This window comes from Clupea harengus, chromosome 8 (genome assembly GCF_900700415.2).
Source record: "Clupea harengus chromosome 8, Ch_v2.0.2, whole genome shotgun sequence".
NCBI lineage: Eukaryota > Metazoa > Chordata > Actinopteri > Clupeiformes > Clupeidae > Clupea > Clupea harengus.
In genome coordinates this window covers 28,397,327-28,418,614 of record NC_045159.1, presented here as the reverse complement: position 1 = coordinate 28,418,614, position 21,288 = coordinate 28,397,327, and the positions used below count along the sequence as shown (strand labels likewise).

Genomic DNA, 21,288 nt, shown 5'->3' with positions numbered 1-21,288 from the left:
ACCAAACCAATTATGAAATAATCTACCAACATTGTATCAGATTTTTAAGATATATATGTTATATAATAATACATTTAAGGCCCATTGAATGACTCTTTCATGATGAGGAGGACAATGGTAGCACTGTGCATGTTATTTCACATATAAACACATGTTTTGATACATCTTTGTATCAGTAAGTGATTGATATCCTGGCTTGGACAGTACCAATGGCCCAGGTTGCCTGGAAAGGATTTCTTTAGCTCAATGTGTCATAAAGTAAGAGCCAAGTTCACAGAACAATAAAACTATCCAGATGTTGTAGCTGTGTCTCCTTACCTCACGGGAGCTGTGTGTGATTTCAAGTGTAACACAATGTCCACTAGAGGGCAGTATGAACGAATAAAACAAAACTTGCTAGAAAGGTTTTCTGAAGAAATAATAGTTATTCCAATTAAATGTATCACATACTGTATCAGATGTTTGCAGTGGGCATTCCATACAGCAATATACATTCTTCTGTGCAGCAAAATCTATTTGACATATTAATGCATTATGGTCACCAATGTAAACAATGTATATGATGACTAACTTGGGATGTCCACTATGTCGATTCTGAAGTCCACACAATAAATCCAGTGACCACAGGCAGCAACAAGTCAACATTAACTTGCACTTGAATGACCTCAACCCTATATGTTGGCAAGCACCTGACAACCTGTCAACTATACTACGCCAGCAGTGAACCAATGTACATTTGTAGCCACATGATCAGGCCCTGGGTATAAATTGAGACGTTTTAACATTAGTATCAATACTGTGATTTGATGCCAGTAGTAAAATGAAACCGTACAATTCTTGATAACGTAATTCATTCAGTACAGGCATATTGTCCCAGTTTGATATTTTAAATTACTCAGAGGTATTTAAATGCTTGGTACTGAAACAGACCACTACCTGTATGTCAGCAATGTCAAGCATCTTACTCAGTTGGTAGGATTTGGTATTTCCAGATTTGGCAACGACTTTTAAAAAATCCGCCCGCTTATGTGCAACCACACTTGAACGCTTCTGTGGCTGCAGCCTTACAAGGACATGTTTGCCCAATCAATCCACACATCCTTAGCATAGCTTTAAAACACTGCCACGGTCCTTACCCTTCATGTCTGTTGCTCTGCATCAACCAATCAACATCTCTCTCCATGTTTACATGAAGGCCCGATAGGACACGCTGTGTGACTGTGTGCAAATCAGGAGCACCAGAGTGGTTGTGAAGTGATGTGATGCAAAAGTGCACGTATCTCTATTCTTTTAAAAACAAATAAACTGACAAAAAAAAAATACATAAACAACAGATGTTCTTTGTTCCTTTATGTTCCATTGTTGACACTCTGATCCTTCAGCATGTAGAAAATGATACATGGGATAACAAAAAGGATAAAAACAAGAGTTCCAAGAAAGACACACACACACAAACCATAATAAAAAACATCTTTCACTTCAAGAGTTGAAAGGATACTTTTGCTGTTACAAGATGAAGACAAAAATAAGGGTCTTGTTGCAACTGTTCCACAGTTCCAATAGGCCTGGCTGCCCTTGGTGTTGGGTCATACGTGAGGTACCAGTCTGCGACTGTAAACACTGTGGGGGGCCAACTGAGGTCCGCTATCAGCTCTTGTGGTTTTAAATGATGCAAACCACCAACTGTCACTGTCAGGGTTGTTTTACAGAGACTGCTGTGGCTCCAGTTACTGCCAGCCTATGCCTTGTGAGCGTAAGTGAGTGTTCAAACACACACATGCCTTGTGAACTAAAGTCTAGGAAACCCTCAGTTTAAAATGGCCTACCCATTAGATTGTGAACTGGGGCAATCATCTAGCTTTTGGGGTTGGTTTAGTTGATGAATGTTCTGTTTGAAATACAGCAAAATATAGTCTTGAAGAGGATTTGATGCCACAAGTGACCGAGAACACAACAAAAAAAATCTGCTAGGATAACAACATCAGTTCAGAGTTCAAATCTTTCAGTCTTCTCCACGTAGCAATGGGAAGTTCTTAATTCTTTGTAAGTGTTTTGTTTTTTTCATGCACTTTTGCAATTTCACAGTAAAAAAATAGATAATACAAGACATCACATTATAGCAACATATCAAGGAATTCAACCGCATTTTGAACTCAAAACATGACTGGCGTTGGGAGGTCCTGGGAGGATAACAGCATTAGTTAAGACACTGATCTGAAAGATGCACTGAATACCTTGAGTGACAAAATATGTTGCATTTTCTCCTAACTAGTTGTTGTAGTTGCTAAAGATACACTTCCCCCAGCCCAGTCTGCAGGGTCACCCTGTGACTTAACTAGGAGCTAGCACACTACAAACGAGGGTGGTTTCCAGAGCACAATGAACACTGTGAGGTTGTGGTGTGGCAGTGCCAGGCTTGGTGCAATGGGCCCTCTATCACAGACAAGTCCACCGACGCTGTAGCCAGATCACGCCTCATTACAACAGTGTCAGTGTCTAGAGGCTGAGGCTGAGGCTGTTTAAGGCTGATGTCTGCTGTGGATCCTGCAGTCCCCTGGAGCCCGCTGCTCAGGCTATAATAGTGCTGATACGGCAGTCCACCACACCAAGCATGGCCCATGGCTGCTGTGCCGTCCAGTCCACTGGGCTTGTTGGTCATAGACTCAAGCCTCCTTGCTGACATACCCGCCTTCCCTTTCCCAAGGCCGCGGGTTCGAGTCAAACAGTTTGAGCTGTCCTAGCAACCAAAAACATGTCGCCAAGGCTGGCAAGATCTCCACGGCTACGACGCGTGACGGGTTGCTTTGTCTACAGCACCGAGCACCGGGGGCGCCGCCCGTCATGAATGGTCGTCTCCGAGCACGACACCAGGGGTGGCACGGGTTTGGCTGCCATGGCTGTAGCACGGCCGCCGTCCGTCACGAAAGAGCGTCTTCGTCCATGAACCCAGGGGTTTGGCGTGGGTCAGTTGCCGTGGCTACAGCACGAGTTTTGGTTGCCACGGCTATAGCGCGGGGCGGCCGTTGAGCTTGTCGTGCATGAGTGTCATGGCGCCGGTGGCGAAGTCGCGCAGCACTTGGACGGTGTCGCGCTGCAGCTGCAGCGACTCGCGCGCGAACTCCTGCTGCGTCTCGGCCAGCTGCTGCACCGACTCGGACAGCAGCTCCAGTGAGCGCGACACCGTCTCCAGCAGCGCGGTGCTCATGTGCTGCTCCTGCACGCTCATCACCGCCGCCTGGCCCACGTCCACGCTGCACACGCCAACGCCGCCCCGCTCCGGAGCCTGGACACAGGGGGAGGGCACAGAGGCTGGAGGGGGAGCCGAAGAGGAAGAAGAAGAAGGGAGCGGAAGGGAGAGCGTCTTTGAGCGGTGCGCGGCTCCAGCGCTGCTGCGTGTGTTGCTATTGCTGGGGCCGGCGTTGGCAGCGGGGGTGGGAGTTGAAGTGGACGGTCGCGAGCTGTCACGTTGGTCGTCATCGGAGTCCACCTGCTGACTGCTGTCTGGAGGGGGTCAAGGAAGGACAGGAGATGTGATGTGGGTCACATGTGATAAGGTGTTATTATGGTGGTACGGTACTATTACCAAACTTGTAAATCTGCCAGTAAGATCCTTTCAAACGTCTGAGTGACTCACCTTCTGCAATCGGCATTTCAAAACTCATTTCAAACGGGTCTTCTGACAGATCTCCTGCAATGACAAAGAGAGAACATCCCATCATTCAAAACGTAAACGGTACTCACACCACATTGCCGTTGTTAATGTGTGTTTGTGTTTTGTTATACTCCATTCAGTTATTAAATTGAACATGCCAGCACACTGTCTTTAGGCACGTAACCAAGGGCTCACAGAGTTTCAAAATCCCTGGAAGCCCTTCAGGCAGGCATCATTTAGACTTTGGTTGCCCGAAATGATTTAGACTAGCCTAAATAAAAAAGAAAAAAAAATGTATGTAGAAAGGTAGACATTTTTCGAGATATTTGTTTTGTTTTGCTTTATGGATGAAAAGAGACATGAGGTGCTCTTACAGCTAATCCAAACTAATGCCTCATCACAAACAGTCCCAAGGAGAAGCAAGAGTGGAAACGCTTCCTAGGGAACCTGTGTGGAGAGAAGGACAGAAGAGGCCTCTGTACAACACAAGCACTCACCAGAGCTATCAAACACAGACTCCCGCTCGGCGCTCGTGTCTTTTGAGCCTGGCAGCGGTGGCGGTGTAGACATGGCGGAGGTGGAAGGCACAGGTGTGGATGAAGATGTTTCCAGAGGGGGTGGCATGGTGGAGGGTGAGTCCATGGCACCTGTGCCCACCCCTCCATCTCCTTCCCCTGTTTCAGGCGAGCTGGGCATGAGGCCCATCCCCGGCATAATGTCCATGTCATCGTCTTCCTCCCCGGCCCCGTCATCATCTTCACCCGACCCTTTTGCCGTACTCTTGCCGTTTCGGTTTCCGCTGCCGGGTCGGTGTCCTCCTCCCTTCTTGCTGTCCAGCTCCAGGATCTGCCGGACGATGTTCTCCGTGGGCGAGAAGTCGCGCAGGTAGCGGCTGCCTGGGAAGCTGACGAACCCCGTGCGGACGGCCGCCACCTTGCGCTTGGTTTCGCACTTCAGGTCCGCCCACTTCTTGATGACCTCCACGACCTCGCGCTCACACTCGCCAATCTCGTTGATGCGGGCGGTGATCTCTGCCCAGGTGCGCTTCTTTACCGTCGCCGGCACACCATAGTTGAACTTGCCTGGGGAAATCATGTTTACATTTGGTCACATGGCATTACTTCTGTCCAATTACTTACACGTGAGGTACAATGCAAACAAAAAAAAACACATGACAAAACAAATTAGAACATATGTAAAATGCCATAACTGTAGACACCACCACTGCAAAGGGCCATTCCATTCACTGCTACATCTATGTAGAATGAGTCCATAAGGGCAGTCCTTGTTTTTTAGCATTTCTCACTTAATCAAAGTGGCTATGAGCACCCACCGACAACAATGTGGCGGTGCTTGCGGACCTCGTCCAGAAGGATGTGCACCTCGCTGAAGGTGAAGCGAGCTTTCCTCTTTTTGAAGCGTATGGGCACGCCGTCCTTGTCGAAAAACTCTGGTGGTGAAGATGATGTCATCCTCCCCCATCAAACTGGCGCAGCACTGTGGAGTTCTCCTGTGTGGTCACATCAATTAAAGTGTAAGTATACCCCCAGCAGAGGGTGAGAGGGGGGTGTAAACGCCTGTGAATAATGAGTCTCAGGGGGCGACAGTGGTACAGGAGGTAGATAAGTCGTTTAGTAATCAGAAGGTTGCCCTGTCGAAGCGTCCTTGAGCAAGACACTGAATCCCTAATTGCTCCTGATGTGCAGTGTGCCATCAGTGTAAATGTGTATACATTGTATGTCGCACATATGTAAGTCGCTTTGGATAAAAGCGTCTGCTAAATGACTAAATGTAATGTAAATGAGTCTCAATCAGCAAAATATAAAGAGGCTCACACTCACAGCCGGGTGCTAGGGGCGGTGGGCCGCCATATCAACGATGTAGAGGAGTCCCAAACGCTTGACTCTACGTCAGCATCGGCCTTACAAAGTTCCGGATGATTTTAAACAGTAGATGCCACCATGTTGAGCCATTTTCTACGCATTAAAATGCTGATTTGTTTAAAAATGGTAATTCTAATGTTAAGGGTTAACACCAGCACTGACACGTTTCATCAAAATAAAGTCATATAATTTAGTTTACAACTAAAAAACGCCCTCTTTTAAAAGGTATGACTATGTCTATCATGCCAGAACAGCATTATATTTCATTAAAAAAAGAAAGAAAAGATAAGTTGTGGACTTTCAGGACAGAATGTGTCTGTGCACTCCATACTCATGTAGTAACACATACTCCCACAGATAAAAAGGGTCATATAGACACAGATCGATAAATGTGAAGGTGTGTAAAGACCCCTACACAGGTCTACGCCTGTAAGGACAAGTTGAACCACAAACTGAAAATAAAATACATTACAGTTGGCTAATAAATACGGATTCCCAGTGTTGCACCAATGAGCAGACTTGATTTAGTGGGTTGTATGATACTACGGTGCACGCCCACTTCACCAGAGATCTTTTTTTTTTCTCCTACTAGTGAGCTACTTCTTCCCAAAATGATTGCAGATTCATTCCTAGCTGAACGCTATATCACTAGAGAGCCTTAAACAGAGCTAACTAGTCTGCATCACCACACGAACAGTCTCTGGACAGATGATGGTTCAGTAAGACTTGCATCTCCTAGTAAATAGTATAAACGAAGAACCTCGTTTCTGTGCATGCTCTGACCATGTGCACTTGTTAGTCAACCTAGTCATCCGCTGGACGGCTTTGGTCTTTGAATAGGCAAAGACCAAATAGCTGGATGACTATACTGGATAGCTGTCTAGGTAACGTAGCTAACATTAGCTAGCTATTTACACAGAAAACCCACGTGAAGATTGAGAATAACCACTTCATCGGCAAATGCAGTGATAACAATGACGTATGTCTGACACACACATGGTACGACGAAACTATTGTAGTCGCATGTTCATGATTACGTTTAACTTTCGATATCTTCGTCGTTGTCCTAGTTTGGGCACAAAGCAAACGTTAGCTAGCTTCTAGCTACCTACCCACTACTGGAACTGGTCTCATTAAACCCAGAACGCATGTGTTCTTAGATCCCTTATAAAGTCCGGAAACATTCATTACATCTACAGACATAAAAAAGTAATCTAAATGACCATAAGGCATCGGGCGTTTACCTTCAATATAAAGCTTTTTGCGTTCCTACTGCTGCGAACGGATATCCAGAAACTTCGTACGGTCGGGTGTAGCAACGTTGCGCAGACTCCGTGTGCCTTTCCTCCGTCCATATCGCTGGATGATGTTGTAGTACCCATTGTGGCCACTACCTTCCAGACAAGGCGCTGTTTGCCATCTCCTCACCAACTAACTGTTCTCACTGAGGTAGCTACCACACAGCTCTCTCCCACCAACACTGATAACCTCACTTTGCAAGTTCAGAGTTTTTTTCTGACACTTTGTAAATACAAGACAAAGCTTATCTTATTAGACTTGTTACTACATGGCAAAGCAGAATTTTATAACCTCTTGTCTTGTTTTCTAGCTATCATTCAATACCATGGAAGATAAATGAATTCCATAAACACAAAATTGAACAGGTTGGTGAATGTTAAATAATTGATTACAAACAAAACCATGTAGATAGCTAGACATTCCAAGACTGAAGAATGAAATGAATGTCCACAGACTCACGATAATGGCTCTGTTTTATTTAGTATAAAATATGAGCATGAACAGTGACCCATGGCAAATGTTTCCACATTCTTGTATTGCTGGTCCTTTGACACCTATTGGCTTCATGCAGCAATGGCACTTTGATTGTGTGTGTGTGTGTGTGTGTGTGTGTGTGTGTGTGTGTGTGTGTGTCAGAGAGAGACTGTGTCTGCACGCGCACGCACAGTTGTGTACGTAGCAAGTTATTGTGCACAGTGATCACATCAAATTGGACCTGTTAATACACTAGTGTCTTTGGGTCCAGCTACTGCGACGCCCTAATGGCCTGCTGCTATGTAGATACAGTATTGCACATGAAGCAAACCAAGTAAGAAAAAGAGAGTAAAGGCAAGTGATGAATACAACTCAATACAACTCTGGGGGGATATTCAAAAAGAGAGGGAGACAAAACATGCAGGTGATCGCAGCAGAACCATAGAACTGTGTCAGACCAACAGTCTGTGCTGTAGAAGCCTTGAGAATGTGGGTTGGGGGGTTGGAGAGAGGGGGGGGGGGGGGTTCAGTGCGAACAAAACATTTCTGAATTGGCGTCGTCTGTATTCAGGAGTACATAGTCAGCTGGAGCCACTGGGGAGAGAGAGGGGGGAGGGGGGATAGTTAGACATGTAATTCCACAATTCCATATTTAGTAGAGACTGGTGATTAGCGCTAAGGTTGTTTCATTAAAAAAAACGACATCCTTCGTAGACCTACAGAAGACTTCTAGAATTCTAGTTTGATTGTAAAACATATGTGGAAAAAATGGTTCTTCATTGATGAATAACTAAAGCAATACAACATCCTCTCTGAGTGCCTTTACAGATATGTTCTCATCATTGAGTGGGTGATATACTTGCCTCTTGTACATTGACTTTGATGGTGCCATTGTTGTCCTTGTCAAGGGTTTTGAAGGCACCTGAGATATATAGGAAGAATCATCAGTGGAATTCAGCTTGGTTTGACTCAAGTATGTAGTCCAGTCTGACAGTGATCAGACTACTCACAAAATACATGGTCACATAATGTTTTAGACTGATCCACAATTATTGTTAGAGTCTTTATGTCATTTTTGCAGAATTGTGTGCAATAAATCTAACTGAGGTTGAAACAAGGTATGCACAGGACTATACATTAAGTGTTTGTTTGCACAGCTAATGTAAACATTCCCTAGCCCAGGAGTGTGAGGTGGCCCTCCTAGGGGGGGGGGGGGGGGGGGGGGGTTCGGGTTGAGGGTAAAAAAAGAAAAAAAACAGGAAACATAAACAACAGACCTCAGGTCACTACCATTTAGCCTATAAATAGGGATAGCTTGCCTAATTCTGAATACAAGGGACATGTGCCTAACATGAACATTGTATGGACTGATTTCCCATTGAGAAGTTACAATGTTTTACTGATTGATAAAATTAAACTGGAAATGTTAAACTTTTCAAATACAGAAACAATGTTTAAGCTGATGGGCATCTGTGTTTTTATCAAGAGCTAAATTGCAGATGATACGTGAGTGCAATGTTTTGTCATTGTCAAAGGTTGGGCTGTTATTGCCCTAGCCAAACAAAGTCCTTAGCCAGGCTAGTGTGTTGATTTAAACAAAGCCATTTAGACAAATCTGCATGCCAAGGCCAAAGCTCAGTTAAAAGAGTGTTTACCGCACTGTTGACACTAATCGGAAGACTGAGGATGTTGAATAAGGGGCGGAGCCCGTCGGTGAGAGATAGGACATCCTGATTGGCTGTTCAGCAAAATATTTTTCATCTGAGGGTTCATTCATCTCCAGCTCTCAACACAGGTTCAGGAAAGTCCCTTGAGCCAGTCATTGTGGTAGGCCTATCCAGGAAGGCACCCATTTTGTCCTTTCCAAGGGCTTATCAGACATACTTTTGATCCGAAGTAGTTATATTACAGAACCGGCTGAGCCAGATATGATGTCACTGAAGGGGAGCAGAAGACGCGGAGTTCAAAGGTCACACTTACGGCACATGGCATCTAGTCGCACCAGGCATCCGATGTAGTTATCGAAGTCCATGTTTCCGCTCTCGTCACTGTAGCGACGGATGATCATGTCAAAGAGTTGGTCGTTTAGAGGGAAGCCTGAGAGAAAAGAGCAGTAATTCAATAGGACAGTCACGGCGTGCCACGCTTGGATGCCATACTTTTTAGGCAGCCGCTGTTAAATAGTGTTACTGTTCAGCATTCTTATTACGAAGGTACATCAAAAAAAGATCCACAATGTAACATTATAATAAATGACTACATAATTGGTAATTAACCTGAATAGTACCCAAACACTATAATTCATAAATAATTGATTAGCACATTGTTATAGTGCTAAATTGTGTGAAGATAAGTAATCGAAGCTGTAAGCATCCAAGTTTTATTGTCCAGACATGTCTTAGTTCGGACATTTCCTGCATTTCTCGGAGCTATTTTGCTTTAAGTAGTAGTAAATGGCGTCGCAGTAATTACTGGACTTTCATAAATGAAAACTAACAAGGCTCCATTTTGAACGTATTGTTGGTATTTCACGTAGGCTGGCTGGTGCAAGGAACACACCAGGTCTTGACCGCTGATAAGCCATTTAAGCCATGTCTTCTTCTCCTGGGTCTCAGTGGGAGCGGCTGGAATTGAAGAAGGACTATCTGGCTGTCCTGGAGCTGCCTGTGGCACTTTCCGAGGTGAAGCTGCTTGTCTACCCCACTGCCAACATGAGACCCAGACAAGCCACTGGAATTCAGCACCTACGCCAGAGCTCACCCCCCCCTAACGGTACGGATACATGCCAGCGAAGCGAAACGCGGCTATCTATTCACTTGTCTTTATATCAGACCTGCCATTCTGTTAAAGTAAACACAGGATTACATATCTAACATACCAGGAACAACAACAACCCCTTACAAGACATCCAAGCTTTTCTTTTTATCAAATGAAATGACCGAACGACGCCATAGTCCTGCAACTTTCAAACCGGTGCTGGCAAAATTCGCTCCTCATTTGCATAGGATTAAACTTTCCCCAACTTTTTTCGCTCATCACACGCACTTGAAGCTGGAGGATACAGCCCTACGATCCCAACGACCCCTCCCACCGAAGCGTGAGCAGGAGACGAAATGGTAGCTAAGATGTTTGTGGGAAGCGCTTAGGCACCGGCAGCACTGAACGTCGTGGTCTTGACTGGTAAAGTGCCTGCAGAGCTTCCTCTCTTGCAGGCTCGCTGGTGTTCTACTGACAGCAGTACAAGCAGCCACAGTATGCATAGGGAGAGTCATGTCCCTCACTGTTGTGTTGCTGCTTCAAATGTGGCTCAGTCAGAAGGTGCTGAAGGAGCATCAGAAGGCACATCTATGGCCCCAGCACTTCTCACACCTAAATGACACTCACGCATGCCCTGTCTCTCTCCGTCTGCGCTGTCCGACTAATAAAAGAAGAGGATGATGATCTGAAAGGTGAAATCCATTGACAGTACGGAGGGAACCTTCATTAGTTCCATACATTTGATCCTATACACTCTACAGCTAAATACCTGCAATCTAGTTATTCATAGTTTTTAAGACCTATTGGGAGTGAAAATGTGTTTTAGTGTGTAAAACATCCATTGTTGGAGATGGATGTGATGAGGTCGAGCATCCCCTGATGAGACTGAAGAGCATATGTTCTGGACTGAGCCCTGGACAGACCCAGCTCTATCTTTATTGAACCCCTGGGCCTAAGCAGACAGACACACTGGTTACAGACCCAGCTCTATCTCTATTGAACCCCTGGGCCTAAGCAAACAGACACACTGGTTACATCTGTTTACTGTTGGCAAGCTCAGCTTGTGAATGGCCCATTTGCATTCATATTTTGCATGTCAAGGCCTGGCCTCAGCCTCTCTCACCTGCAGCTCTGAATGCGTTTGGCAGCTCATCTGCACCGATCACCCCAGAGCCGTCTGCGTCAAACTGCTTATACACACCCTATGCAGAGAGAGGGACACAGACAGAAAGAAAGACTCATTTATAAAACACATAAGCTTTAAACTATTTAGAGATGGTGATGAAAACTACAGTGTCAGTGTACTATGCAGTACAACGAACAAATTATCTCTTATATTCTGTCCTCTTTATAATCTCATGCTAAACTACTTCATCAATAAAGACCAAAAATCCCTTCACACATAACTCACTGACACTCCTGTCACATTCATTTCTCATGCTTCTCCTTTAGTCCTTGAGGGCTTGCCGAGTTGGCTTGACGGACACATCAATAAGTCTTCTCCATCGATACTGCATATGGTGGCAGTAACGAGCACAAGCACTAGCGTCAAAGGCTGGCTGATGAAACGGCTGCAGGAGCTAAGCTAAGCTGGACTCATATTCATTATGTGTCCCCATGTAAAGTGCATCTGGTCAACGATGAAGAGTGTATTGACTGAATAAAAACAGCTGATGCACTGTATTGTGAATGCAAAGCTAGAACTATCTCTGGAGGAGGCTTGCACGTGTGCGGTGCTGCTGCTGTTGAGGAGCCCACCTGCCATTTCTTGATGTTGTTCCAGAGGTGTTTGAACTCGTGGAAGCCCAGCTTGCCAGTGCTGTCACTCTGCAGGTGTGTTAAGGTCCACTGGTTCTCTCATGTGTACAACAAATACATGCAAATGTCTCACAAAAGACATTAAAATGGGATGACTGTCAGACACGTCAACCACAATGTCAGAATTCGCATTCATTCATAATTAGTTTGTTAGAATGAAGATATGTGTCTAATGTTTTAGCATGCTGCTACCATTGCACAGGTTAATTTAATGCACTGTTTAATGCACTAACGATTGTACACCCATTCCATAGAATAATATATTTTAAATCTTGTACTTAAATCATATAACAAGAATAACCAAATTTGTCAGAAATAACAATTAGAAGCAATGCTCTATTTTGAGCACATTCCTATCAACTGAATATTATGTGGTAGGTTAGAGTCAGGAATCCACCTATGATCTCATTCTCACACTCACTCAGACACATATACTCTCACCCTCTCTCACACACAGACACAGACACACACATACTCTCACACACTCAGACACACATACTCTCACCCTCTCACACACACAGACACTCTCTATCCCTCTCACACATACAGACACACACTCTCTCACCCTCTCTCTCACCCTCTCTCTCACACACAGACACACACAGACACACACAGACACACACAGACACACACACACACAGTGCAGGATACATCCATAACAGCCACCATACTCCTGCAGGACTCTATGCTGAAGCCATCTGTCTTCAGGTTTTGATCTGTGGAATAATCAAATAAAACACAAAGATCAATATCTGATTTCAGTGCAACTAAATCAAATCAGACCACACCAAGCATGCACAATCATGACAAAGATTCATTACGTTTGCCAATGATTCTGTTGAGGATGTTCATCAGTTCAGTGGGGCTAACCTCCATGTCCTAAACAGGGGCAAGAACATTTTGGGGTCATCATGAAAGAAAATGTTGGGGTCACCATGAAAGAACATTTTGGGATCACTATGAAATGCTTTCGTGAGTATGAGCATTTGAGTAACACTAATAAATTCACTACGAAGCAAACGATTACAGAGCGTAAAGTGGATAGCATTGGGTTGAAGCTAACAATAAGTGTTTCATTGAATCAATGCCATGATTGAAGAGGTGCTTTGTACTCACATCCCCAGCGAGCTGCTGAAAAACTTTGCGGAACTGCTTCTCCTCATCGCTCTCATACTGATCGGCGTACGCAAGGGGCCTACGCGCGGGAGGCTGACAAACACGACAAAACTGTCATTCTCCACATCAACTACGCACTCTAATACAACAGGTCTTTTATACAACACTGTTTTTTCATATAGCTGAAGGCTTTACACACCGACAAAGGCTGAAGGCTTTACATCTGTCAAATGAAGAACTCTCTTTTGGCTTTAAGGTTCTACAGAAACGAAAAAGCTTCACAACAGCACATCTTGATTTAAGACGACCACTTTCACTATTTCAACCAATACGGTCATCAAAAAATCTCATCTAACTGAAAACATTGTCCCTATGTCACTAGGGGACACAAGCCTTAGCAGTGGTCTAAATCCTTAATTTGTCCATGTGTTTCACGACTACCCACAACACTGGTTTAACAGGTACTCGATGGAGTACCCACAACACTGGTATAACAGGTACTCGATTGAAATATGTGTAATGACTCACAGGGTCGGAGGGCACAAACTGGGCTGGGTCAATGTTGCTGTAAGAAAGCAAAGAATACGGTCACTCTTGGAAGAGCTGTTTGTGCATCTACTTCAGAAGTGCACACATTCCTTTGTGACTGAGTTGATAAGAGGGTGAAGGTGTGACACATTGTTACATACTAAAGTACATAAGACAAATGAGTCAGTTTAACATTGTACATGAACAAAATGAAGTTAAAGATGACATGAAATAATTAAACTTAAATGGTGAAAGTGAGTTTTAGGCTTACATAGGGCAGGTAGTCAAGCACAAACCTGGTTAGTGTCATCACCACTGGATACACAGACACATACCAACAACTGTGCCAAGCTGGGTACAGATATTTAGTACTGCTCACCTGACCACATCCAGAATGCCTCCAATCAGTCTTTTGGCAAGAAACATTTTGAGCTGGCCTGTATTTCTGAAGAATCTGAAGACAAGGATGACAGGGAACAACCAAGCAAACAGACATCCTCATTAACATAAAAACAGTCAGTCTGACCTAAGTATTTTTTTTTTTTATCGTTTTAAAAAAGAAACATTTCACCAGCATAGTTAGCCATGGCGTAGTGCAAATATCATGAGTTACAACAGATGCAGACACACCCACTACAAATATGTCTACCCCCAGTGTGCCCCACCTAACGCTACATGAACAAACATGTAATAATACTACAAGTAAACGCCTCACACTTTACAATGACATATTTCTTATAAGTGAAGTTGGGATGAGTTGTGATAACAGCTAGCGAGCATATACATAAAACAGTACATAGCGGGCGTTAACGTTTTGTTGATTGACAACTGGAGGCAGGCCTGCCTTCCTGGAGCAAGTTTTGCACTCGAATAGCTCTGGGATTGCAAGTTAACCACACAGAATATGCTTGCTTTTTAATATAACTAGTTTAGTGGGAAAGATGCAAGTGAATGTTGAAATATGATTAGTCCGACTCGTCAGCCTTTAACTTTGTTGATCTGTTTGGCTAGCTTCCTGATAGGCATGTTCTTGTAAGTTAGCTAGCTAGCTAACCATTTGCTTCCAATGCAATCCGTATATAATGCATCACGCGTCAAGTAAGCTATTTTGGCTAATTGGGGGACGAGCAAATATTTAAGAATACAAATAAATCCAATGTTTGCACCTCCCAAACGCATCAGCGTTACATAGCATAAAAGCTAATTAGTAATCTAATCAAGTCTCTTCCTGGCTGGCTGACGTTTAGCTACCTTGCTAACTAAACTTGTTGGGTTGGGCATATCCCACGGACACTTACATTACATATAGCTAGTTCATAAAGAAACCTGCCGTCAAAAACCTTATGACCATATTGACAGTTGCTCTTCTCGCATGTATCTACACTGCCACCTTTAACTAGATGACGTTATATTATGATCGCTTGACACTTACCAAGGTGCAGGAAGGGCAGGGTGCTGTCGCTACGTTGGCACACTGACTGCATTCACTGACTCAGCTACCAATTTAGTGCAGGCTGGGATCAGCAAAATGCCAAGAACTCAAAGGGTGGGGAATCTATATGAATAAACATTTACATGCTTCCTGGGTGCATTCTAGGAACAGGCTGCATAATTCAACCACATCATTTCAAGTAAAGCCGGTCTAAAACAAACGGGTATGTCATGTCCTACGTGTTTTATTATAGCCTACAATAATTGTTTGTATGTAAATGTAATTGTACTGCCTGCTAGTTGGATACAGTTTAAATATCTGGAGTTATGTAACGGTGTTTTACTTGAAAACAGTAGTTCCATCCAAGTTTTCTGACCCTTAGATTAAAGAATATTGACTGAAAACGCTTCAAATTTGCATAAAAGATTATAATGCGAATATAAATTCGACTCGCTAGAGGGTGTGTATTAACTCGCTATTGGCGTGTAATGCGACTAAGGTTGATGGAAACGGGTTTTGTTGCAATTTTCTCAGGTTTCAGTTAAAGTTGCCATTACAACAATACGTTTTGACACCACAGCTGTTCACAGCTCCTCCCTTGATTAGGAGAGTGTTTTAATTCGCTTAACACAGATGGTGAAACGATCAGATGCGATTAAAAAAACGATAAAAGATGCGAATGAGTTGGATGGAAATCCAGTGAGTGATCAGACAATATTGTGTACATATATTACATCTTAATTTAACTGTATATTACAGTCACTTTATTCCAGCGCCATGGCAATGTCTGATTGAAGTGTAAGACAGGTAGTTACATTTTTAGCCATCAACATAGTTTGACCCAACAGTCTCAACCTATAATCTAAATACAAAAAGGCACCCGAAGGCTTCAATTTCTTATATTCTTACATCGTCAATATTTTTGGAACATCATTTGCTCACATGACTGTTATAGCACATCCTTAGAATTGACTTGCTTCTTGAAAATCACAACATGTTATATGCTATTTAAAAAAAAGCTAAAAAGCATAAACAGTGAGTGGAAATAACAAGATGGCACACACAGGACAGATGTGCTCATTTCTCGGGATCTCTGACTTCCAAAGCTCTTTACTATGTTTTACAGTCTCCCATTACTTTGAAAGGGACTTGTGCCACATCAGACATGTTTGTGATCCGCTCGTACACCCTTCATGTCTGCTTTGCCTTCACAAACGTTCTGCTCCTGAGGGTTTCTCAGACGAGAGTTCTCAGATCCCACAAACCACAAAGTCCACACAGCTATCTAAAAACCGTGTGGACTGAGGACCCATCAGACAGTCTTTACTTCTTGCTTTTGATGCAAGAGTGTGCTGTCAATGTCTCTTTCTTCCTGTTTGACACAGGTAGTTAACATTTTTTCCTGCCAAGCAGTAGGTTGGCACAGATGACCTTGGGCACATGGCGGATTGTGAGGGACACCCTGGTGCCTCGGGTGAGCACCCCCCCAGGCTGGGCCGACGCAGAGGAGAGGTTTGCCACCCTCTCTGTTAAAGTGTCCTCCCAGTCATTCCGGATGCCGTGGAGCAGGCGCTCGTACATTTCCTCCCGCAGGATGAGCAGGCTCCGGGGCCGCAGCAGCAGGGAGAGCAGGCAGCGGCTCTCCTCATCCCGGGGCCCCTCTGTCTGAAAGGGGGGGGGAGGTAAGGAGGAGGAGGAGGAGTTGAGAAAGAGCTTTGGAAATAAAGACAAAAGCAAGATTCACCTGCAAACCTAGCCTACGGTGTTGTGTTTAGTTTATGCTCCAAGGCTAAGGACAATTTTTGTGACAATTCTCCAGGAGAAAACTAAGCAGTTCAATTTGCTATATAATTTGATAACAGCTATATATGGTTAGCAGAGGAACAAGGAGTGAAAGGCACAAAGCATCAAGGCTTGCATAACTTCACGGATGAAGCAGAATAGCAGTGGCAAAGCAATGTTTGCCTTTGTTCATGTCCAGGCTCCTATAGCAGCTGACTCAGGAAGGACTCTGGCTTGATCCAATCCAAAGTCAGCAACTACCTAGCTTTACCGCTTCACCTCCTCTACGCAGACATTACCAGTAGAATTGATTTTGAGACAAACATCTATTTGGTCTTCCTTTCGGGGTTTGTGTGTGTGCTGCATGACTAAGTCTGTGTCTGTGGTGGTGTCTGCTCATGCTTACCCCACACTGGCCAATGGGCCTGTAGAAGTCCAGGAGGGCGTGAGAGCCCAGGCTGATTGTTGTTACAGTGGGGTGGTAGAGTGGGCCGTCCTCATGTGGCTGAGACATCATTGGTCATAGAGATCACAATAAAAATGCACAGGGAGAGAAAATCAGTTCATTCTATATCAGTTATAATCTATAGCTATAAACTATAATCAGTTACTCCTATACGAACATCACATATAGACCATTACAAAGTGTCATTGGCAAGAGGATTAATTTCAAATGGGTTGTGAACAACAATATGAGGACAGTATTTACCATAATGCCCTCCCCTGGTTTGTATTCATTCACCAACACGTGATTGGCAGCCTTTCCATTGAATGCTCCAAGGTCAGAGATTCTGTTTGTGTATTTCAGCAGCCAATCGGGAAGCTTCTCTGCGAGCATCCCTTTTGGGCGAGGCAGCCCACCTGAATAGAATAAGGGCATTAACACACATCACATGCCAACCTAAAGTACACGAAACGAAAAGCACACACACACAAATATATGCATATAGGCCAACACTTTGCCTTGTATGTATGGGTTTAGAGGTAGTCCCATGAAGTATGGTTTCTCGAAAACAGGGCTTCAAATGATGGAAGTGTCCTACATGTTTATCATATATTTTGAAGCACAATTTTTTGCATGTCTGAAGAAGGAAATTCATCCACAATGTCTAATGGCCTTTGGAAAATATACTACAAAAGAGCATTTTTTTTACTGACATCTGTGTGTGGCAGTTACTCCTACATAAACCAAATGAACTTAACATAGAACACACCCCAGTTCTGTAGCCTCCTTCCTGACAACTGTGTCCATTTAGGTTTGGGGGCTTTGTACACCTACAACAATACAGGATTGAGCAGGATTCACTCAAGAAACTTAACTCACAAAATGTACATTCAACACAGCTACAAATGGCATCTTTAACATTCTTTTGCAATGACAAGTAAGTAAACAAGTAAGATATTTTGCGTTGACGTGAGCTAGTTTCCACCTCTTGTAAGAGATACTGCTCTTCGACTTCTGTGATGAAATCTGGGATGTAGTATACTGTGGGTGGTGCCTGGAAATAGAAAAGGCGCATCAGTACACAGACGCAGTGCGCGCACAGATGATTCACGGGCAAATCAAACACGAGTTGATACTCGAGATGTTGTAGCGCACATAACTTATGAAAGTCTCTTACATTAGTTACGACGTACTGTTCCAACTCTTTAGATATTTGACATGGGTATGCCATGCTAGATGATGTAAACATGCCCTGGAAAACAAATCCCTGTTAACTGTGAATAATGCACGAGAGTTCTATACTTGCATTCTGAGGATCATTACCTTTATCATACAGGCATCCACTACAAGTGAAGGTGAGCGTATATCAAACCTGAGTACCTACCTAGCTAGCAGGTTATCAATAAAACTGTTCTCTAACACAGCATTCCCCTAACACAGCCGCAAAGAAACACCGGCCAGCTAGGTTACCTCTAATCTGTCGTATCATGTCTGTCGTTGGTTACATATGGCTCGGCTCTCGTAGTTACTGCCATCTAGAGCTGTGGAGTGTAATGGGAAGTATGGTTGCTGCAAACCGCTGTTTAGCGAACAGCAACTAGCCATGGAGTGCAGTCAGGGGCGCAAACAGCCCGCTGAGGAATCCAGACCGAGAAGGCAATTTTGTTTCCCTTTTTGACCTCAACATTGTAGGCAATGAGTCTGTAGCCTGTAAGGCTATATTCAAGATACAGTTTACCCAATTGAAGAAATCAAAATATCTTTGTGTGTCTCATCGTATTGATCGTGATTTGCTGTTTTTATTCATTTTACGTGTTCAGCTGGATTTCCCCCTCTTCGCATTGCAGCTATGGAAGAAGGTTGCCATGGTTACACCAGAGGCAGAGCGCATCTTCAATCAGCTATGGTTTACCTTTATTAATGGCTATTGATCCAAGGATCCAGTGGTGGTAGAAATGTGTTGTTCATTCCACTTCATTTTTTTCGGTTGAAATAGATGTATTTGTGTATGTGTATTTGCTTTTCTGCTTTGTATAAAGCACTGCAGTTGGGTTTAGGAGTGTAAAGCTAAGATAGTTATTTTACATTGTTAATTTATTTACAGTTGCAGAAACACTGATAATAAATAGCTAATACCACATTCAATCTTTCACCTTTCCTCCATTTTGGTAGGCTATATATGGTTTCTGACTTATATTTAGGGCACTGGTTTTAGAGGTCACAGTAGCCTATGCTAGTGTACAGATGATATAATAGTCCTGTTTTATTTACTCATTTTAAAGTTAATTTAACTGTAATTATTCCAATCTATCCAGCTAGTTATCCATCAACCTCTCATCTTCCCTTCAATCGGTCTCAGTACCATTGACATGACAGAACATTTTGCCCAGACAGAGAACTTAGGGATGTTTATGAACAGCAGGCAAGAATCAGGTCCATTTCAAGCTTTTCACATAATGTGTCAACCTCATTTGGGTGAAAAAAGAAGGAGGGAAAACATCCGTGCAGATTTGCTGCCACTGCCCTGGGTTGCCGTGGTTCTGTGCTGAGGGGGATTGAGTTGCAGTGGCTCAATAGGAAGAGCAATGGAATCGTGACAAGAATACAACTATAGTGACATCTACCTCTGAAAAGCAGCACTCCACAAGGCGAGCCTGTCTCCCTGACAACATGATTTTTTATCATCATCGCATCTCTTATTATCCCCCATCTCAGAGAGAGAGAGAGATAGAAAAAGGATTAACTCAAAGAATGGACGTCGAGACACTCCCTTCATCCTAAATTGCATTCGGCAACAGTGCCACATTCTTCTGAAAGAGCTATTGCTCCTTTACATATTAATGGTGTTCCTTATGGGCATACATGGCCATTGTTGGATGGGCTTCTTATGGTTGCTTCAACGAGAGCAGCTGACTGTGGATCCGATATGGCTTTGATCTAGCCCAAAGTCACCCGTCACCTTGCTCATAGCTGGAGGTTGACATCATCTCTTTTAAAAGCCCCTGTCTAATTAAAAATAAAAGCATCCTACGTGTGAGTTATCGTTTCAGCTAAATACTTGAATCTAATTGTGTCAGAATTTGAATGGGTTGTATTGATTTTCACACACACACATTTGGTATATATAGTGTGACTAAGAACAAGGAGAATGAATACCTGGTGATCAGACATACAGTGAACCACCCCGTGCATGCGCATATAGAATGTTCTAGAGATGATCTGCCAGTTCGAGGATGGGAAGAGAAGGGTGTGTGCTTGGTGCTTGGGAAAGTGAAGGTTAGACATGATGTGCACTGAAAACGGTGGTTATAATAATGAAATTTAAATAAATTAAATTAAATAAATCTTGAATCTTTAAAGGTGCAATAATATGTAGGTTTTTTTTAAGTCAACATTAAAATTTCATTAAGACCTAGAAACATCCATCAATTCCGATTTCTGGAAAAAAGGCTGACTGTACACATGGCACATGTTAAGCATCTTGTTTCTCCGTTTCAGGCATTATATTTACTGAACCCAGGCCTCAGAACAATCTCTGAAAAAGAGGTTTGAGATACATGAAATGCTCATGGTTACTGGGAAGCAATTTCTGTTCACTGTTCCATGAAAAGTACATAATGTGTTACGTGCAGCGATGTTTGTAGTTTTGACCACCAAAACTAAGTCCTGTACTTTCAGGTATTAGACATACTCAAGCTGGAGGAACACATTAAACAAAACCAGACAGAAGCGAGACTGACTGCCAAATTGGCTCCAATTTCCCGTTAGGGTGGAAAGCTTGTCTCTGGTGGGGGGACTAAAGATATCGGCCATTTCACTCATCTCTCATTAGGGAATGGATTGAATTAGGAGATTTACATTACATTTACATTTAGTCATTTAGCAGACGCTTTTGTCCAAAGCGACGTACAAGGGAGAGAATATTCAAGCTACGAGCAATAGAACCTGGTGTAACAATAAATAAATACTACTTTACATAAGAAATAACAAAATGAAATAAAAAAGAAAGAAAGAAGTGCAGAAATGTAACTGCTGTAATTGCAAGTTACGCACTAGTCGAAGTGCCAGTTAGGACGGGAAGTGTTCTCTGCCAAGGGGACTT

At 43.4% G+C, this 21,288-nt stretch overlaps 3 protein-coding genes across 5 annotated transcripts; all 3 read right to left on the bottom strand.

Moving 5' to 3' along the window:
- Positions 1-2,511: 2,511 nt before the first annotated feature.
- LOC105901506 (TSC22 domain family protein 1-like) lies at positions 2,512-6,884 on the bottom strand. Its single transcript, XM_012828978.3, has 5 exons — positions 6,780-6,884; positions 4,986-5,162; positions 4,150-4,734; positions 3,635-3,688; positions 2,512-3,501 (listed from the first exon to the last, which is right to left on the bottom strand). The coding sequence occupies exons 2-5, from the start codon at positions 5,122-5,124 to the stop codon at positions 3,005-3,007; spliced, it is 1,275 nt and encodes a 424-aa protein (XP_012684432.2). The 5' UTR covers positions 5,125-5,162; positions 6,780-6,884; the 3' UTR covers positions 2,512-3,004.
- Positions 6,885-7,289: 405 nt separating this feature from the next.
- LOC122133119 (calpain small subunit 1-like) lies at positions 7,290-15,070 on the bottom strand. Its single transcript, XM_042708604.1, has 11 exons — positions 14,960-15,070; positions 13,907-13,981; positions 13,528-13,564; positions 13,000-13,092; positions 12,705-12,762; positions 12,535-12,599; positions 11,824-11,892; positions 11,189-11,267; positions 9,289-9,405; positions 8,172-8,230; positions 7,290-7,902 (listed from the first exon to the last, which is right to left on the bottom strand). The coding sequence occupies exons 2-11, from the start codon at positions 13,951-13,953 to the stop codon at positions 7,876-7,878; spliced, it is 651 nt and encodes a 216-aa protein (XP_042564538.1). The 5' UTR covers positions 13,954-13,981; positions 14,960-15,070; the 3' UTR covers positions 7,290-7,875.
- A 619-nt stretch (positions 15,071-15,689) lies between these two features.
- LOC105901515 (alpha-ketoglutarate-dependent dioxygenase alkB homolog 6) lies at positions 15,690-19,162 on the bottom strand. 3 transcript variants are annotated; one of them, XM_031572623.2, is made up of 7 exons: positions 18,510-19,162; positions 18,364-18,438; positions 18,172-18,240; positions 17,956-18,016; positions 17,451-17,602; positions 17,148-17,246; positions 15,690-16,624 (listed from the first exon to the last, which is right to left on the bottom strand). In XM_031572623.2, exons 1-7 carry the CDS (start codon positions 18,516-18,518, stop codon positions 16,349-16,351), a joined length of 741 nt encoding a protein of 246 aa, XP_031428483.1. In that variant the 5' UTR covers positions 18,519-19,162; the 3' UTR covers positions 15,690-16,348. The 3 variants fall into 3 exon arrangements, with proteins under 3 accessions (XP_031428483.1, XP_012684443.1, XP_031428484.1); XM_012828989.3 differs by having other exon boundaries at positions 18,571-19,160; XM_031572624.2 differs by lacking the exon at positions 18,364-18,438 and having other exon boundaries at positions 18,510-19,161.
- Positions 19,163-21,288: the final 2,126 nt, after the last annotated feature.

Bases quoted from the DNA above. Each gene is read 5' to 3' on its own strand.
- LOC105901506 (XM_012828978.3), bottom strand. From the start codon at position 5,124: ATGACATCATCTTCACCACCAGAGTTTTTCGACAAGGACGGCGTGCCC. The intron at 4,735-4,985 runs GTGGGTGCTCAT...TGATTTCCCCAG, and splicing joins GCACCGCCACATTGTTGTCG to GCAAGTTCAACTATGGTGTG. The intron at 3,689-4,149 runs GTGAGTGCTTGT...TTGTCATTGCAG, and splicing joins GTCTGTGTTTGATAGCTCTG to GAGATCTGTCAGAAGACCCG.
- LOC122133119 (XM_042708604.1), bottom strand. From the start codon at position 13,953: ATGTTTCTTGCCAAAAGACTGATTGGAGGCATTCTGGATGTGGTCAG. The intron at 13,565-13,906 runs GTGAGCAGTACT...GCTTTCTTACAG, and splicing joins GGCATTCTGGATGTGGTCAG to CAACATTGACCCAGCCCAGT. The intron at 9,406-11,188 runs GTGAGAGAGGCT...CTTTTCTCTCAG, and splicing joins AAACGCATTCAGAGCTGCAG to GCTTCCCTCTAAACGACCAA.
- LOC105901515 (XM_031572623.2), bottom strand. The intron at 18,241-18,363 runs GTAAGAGACTTT...TTCTATTTCCAG, and splicing joins AACAGTACGTCGTAACTAAT to GCACCACCCACAGTATACTA. The intron at 17,603-17,955 runs GTGTGTTCTATG...TATTCTATTCAG, and splicing joins AAGGAGGCTACAGAACTGGG to GTGGGCTGCCTCGCCCAAAA.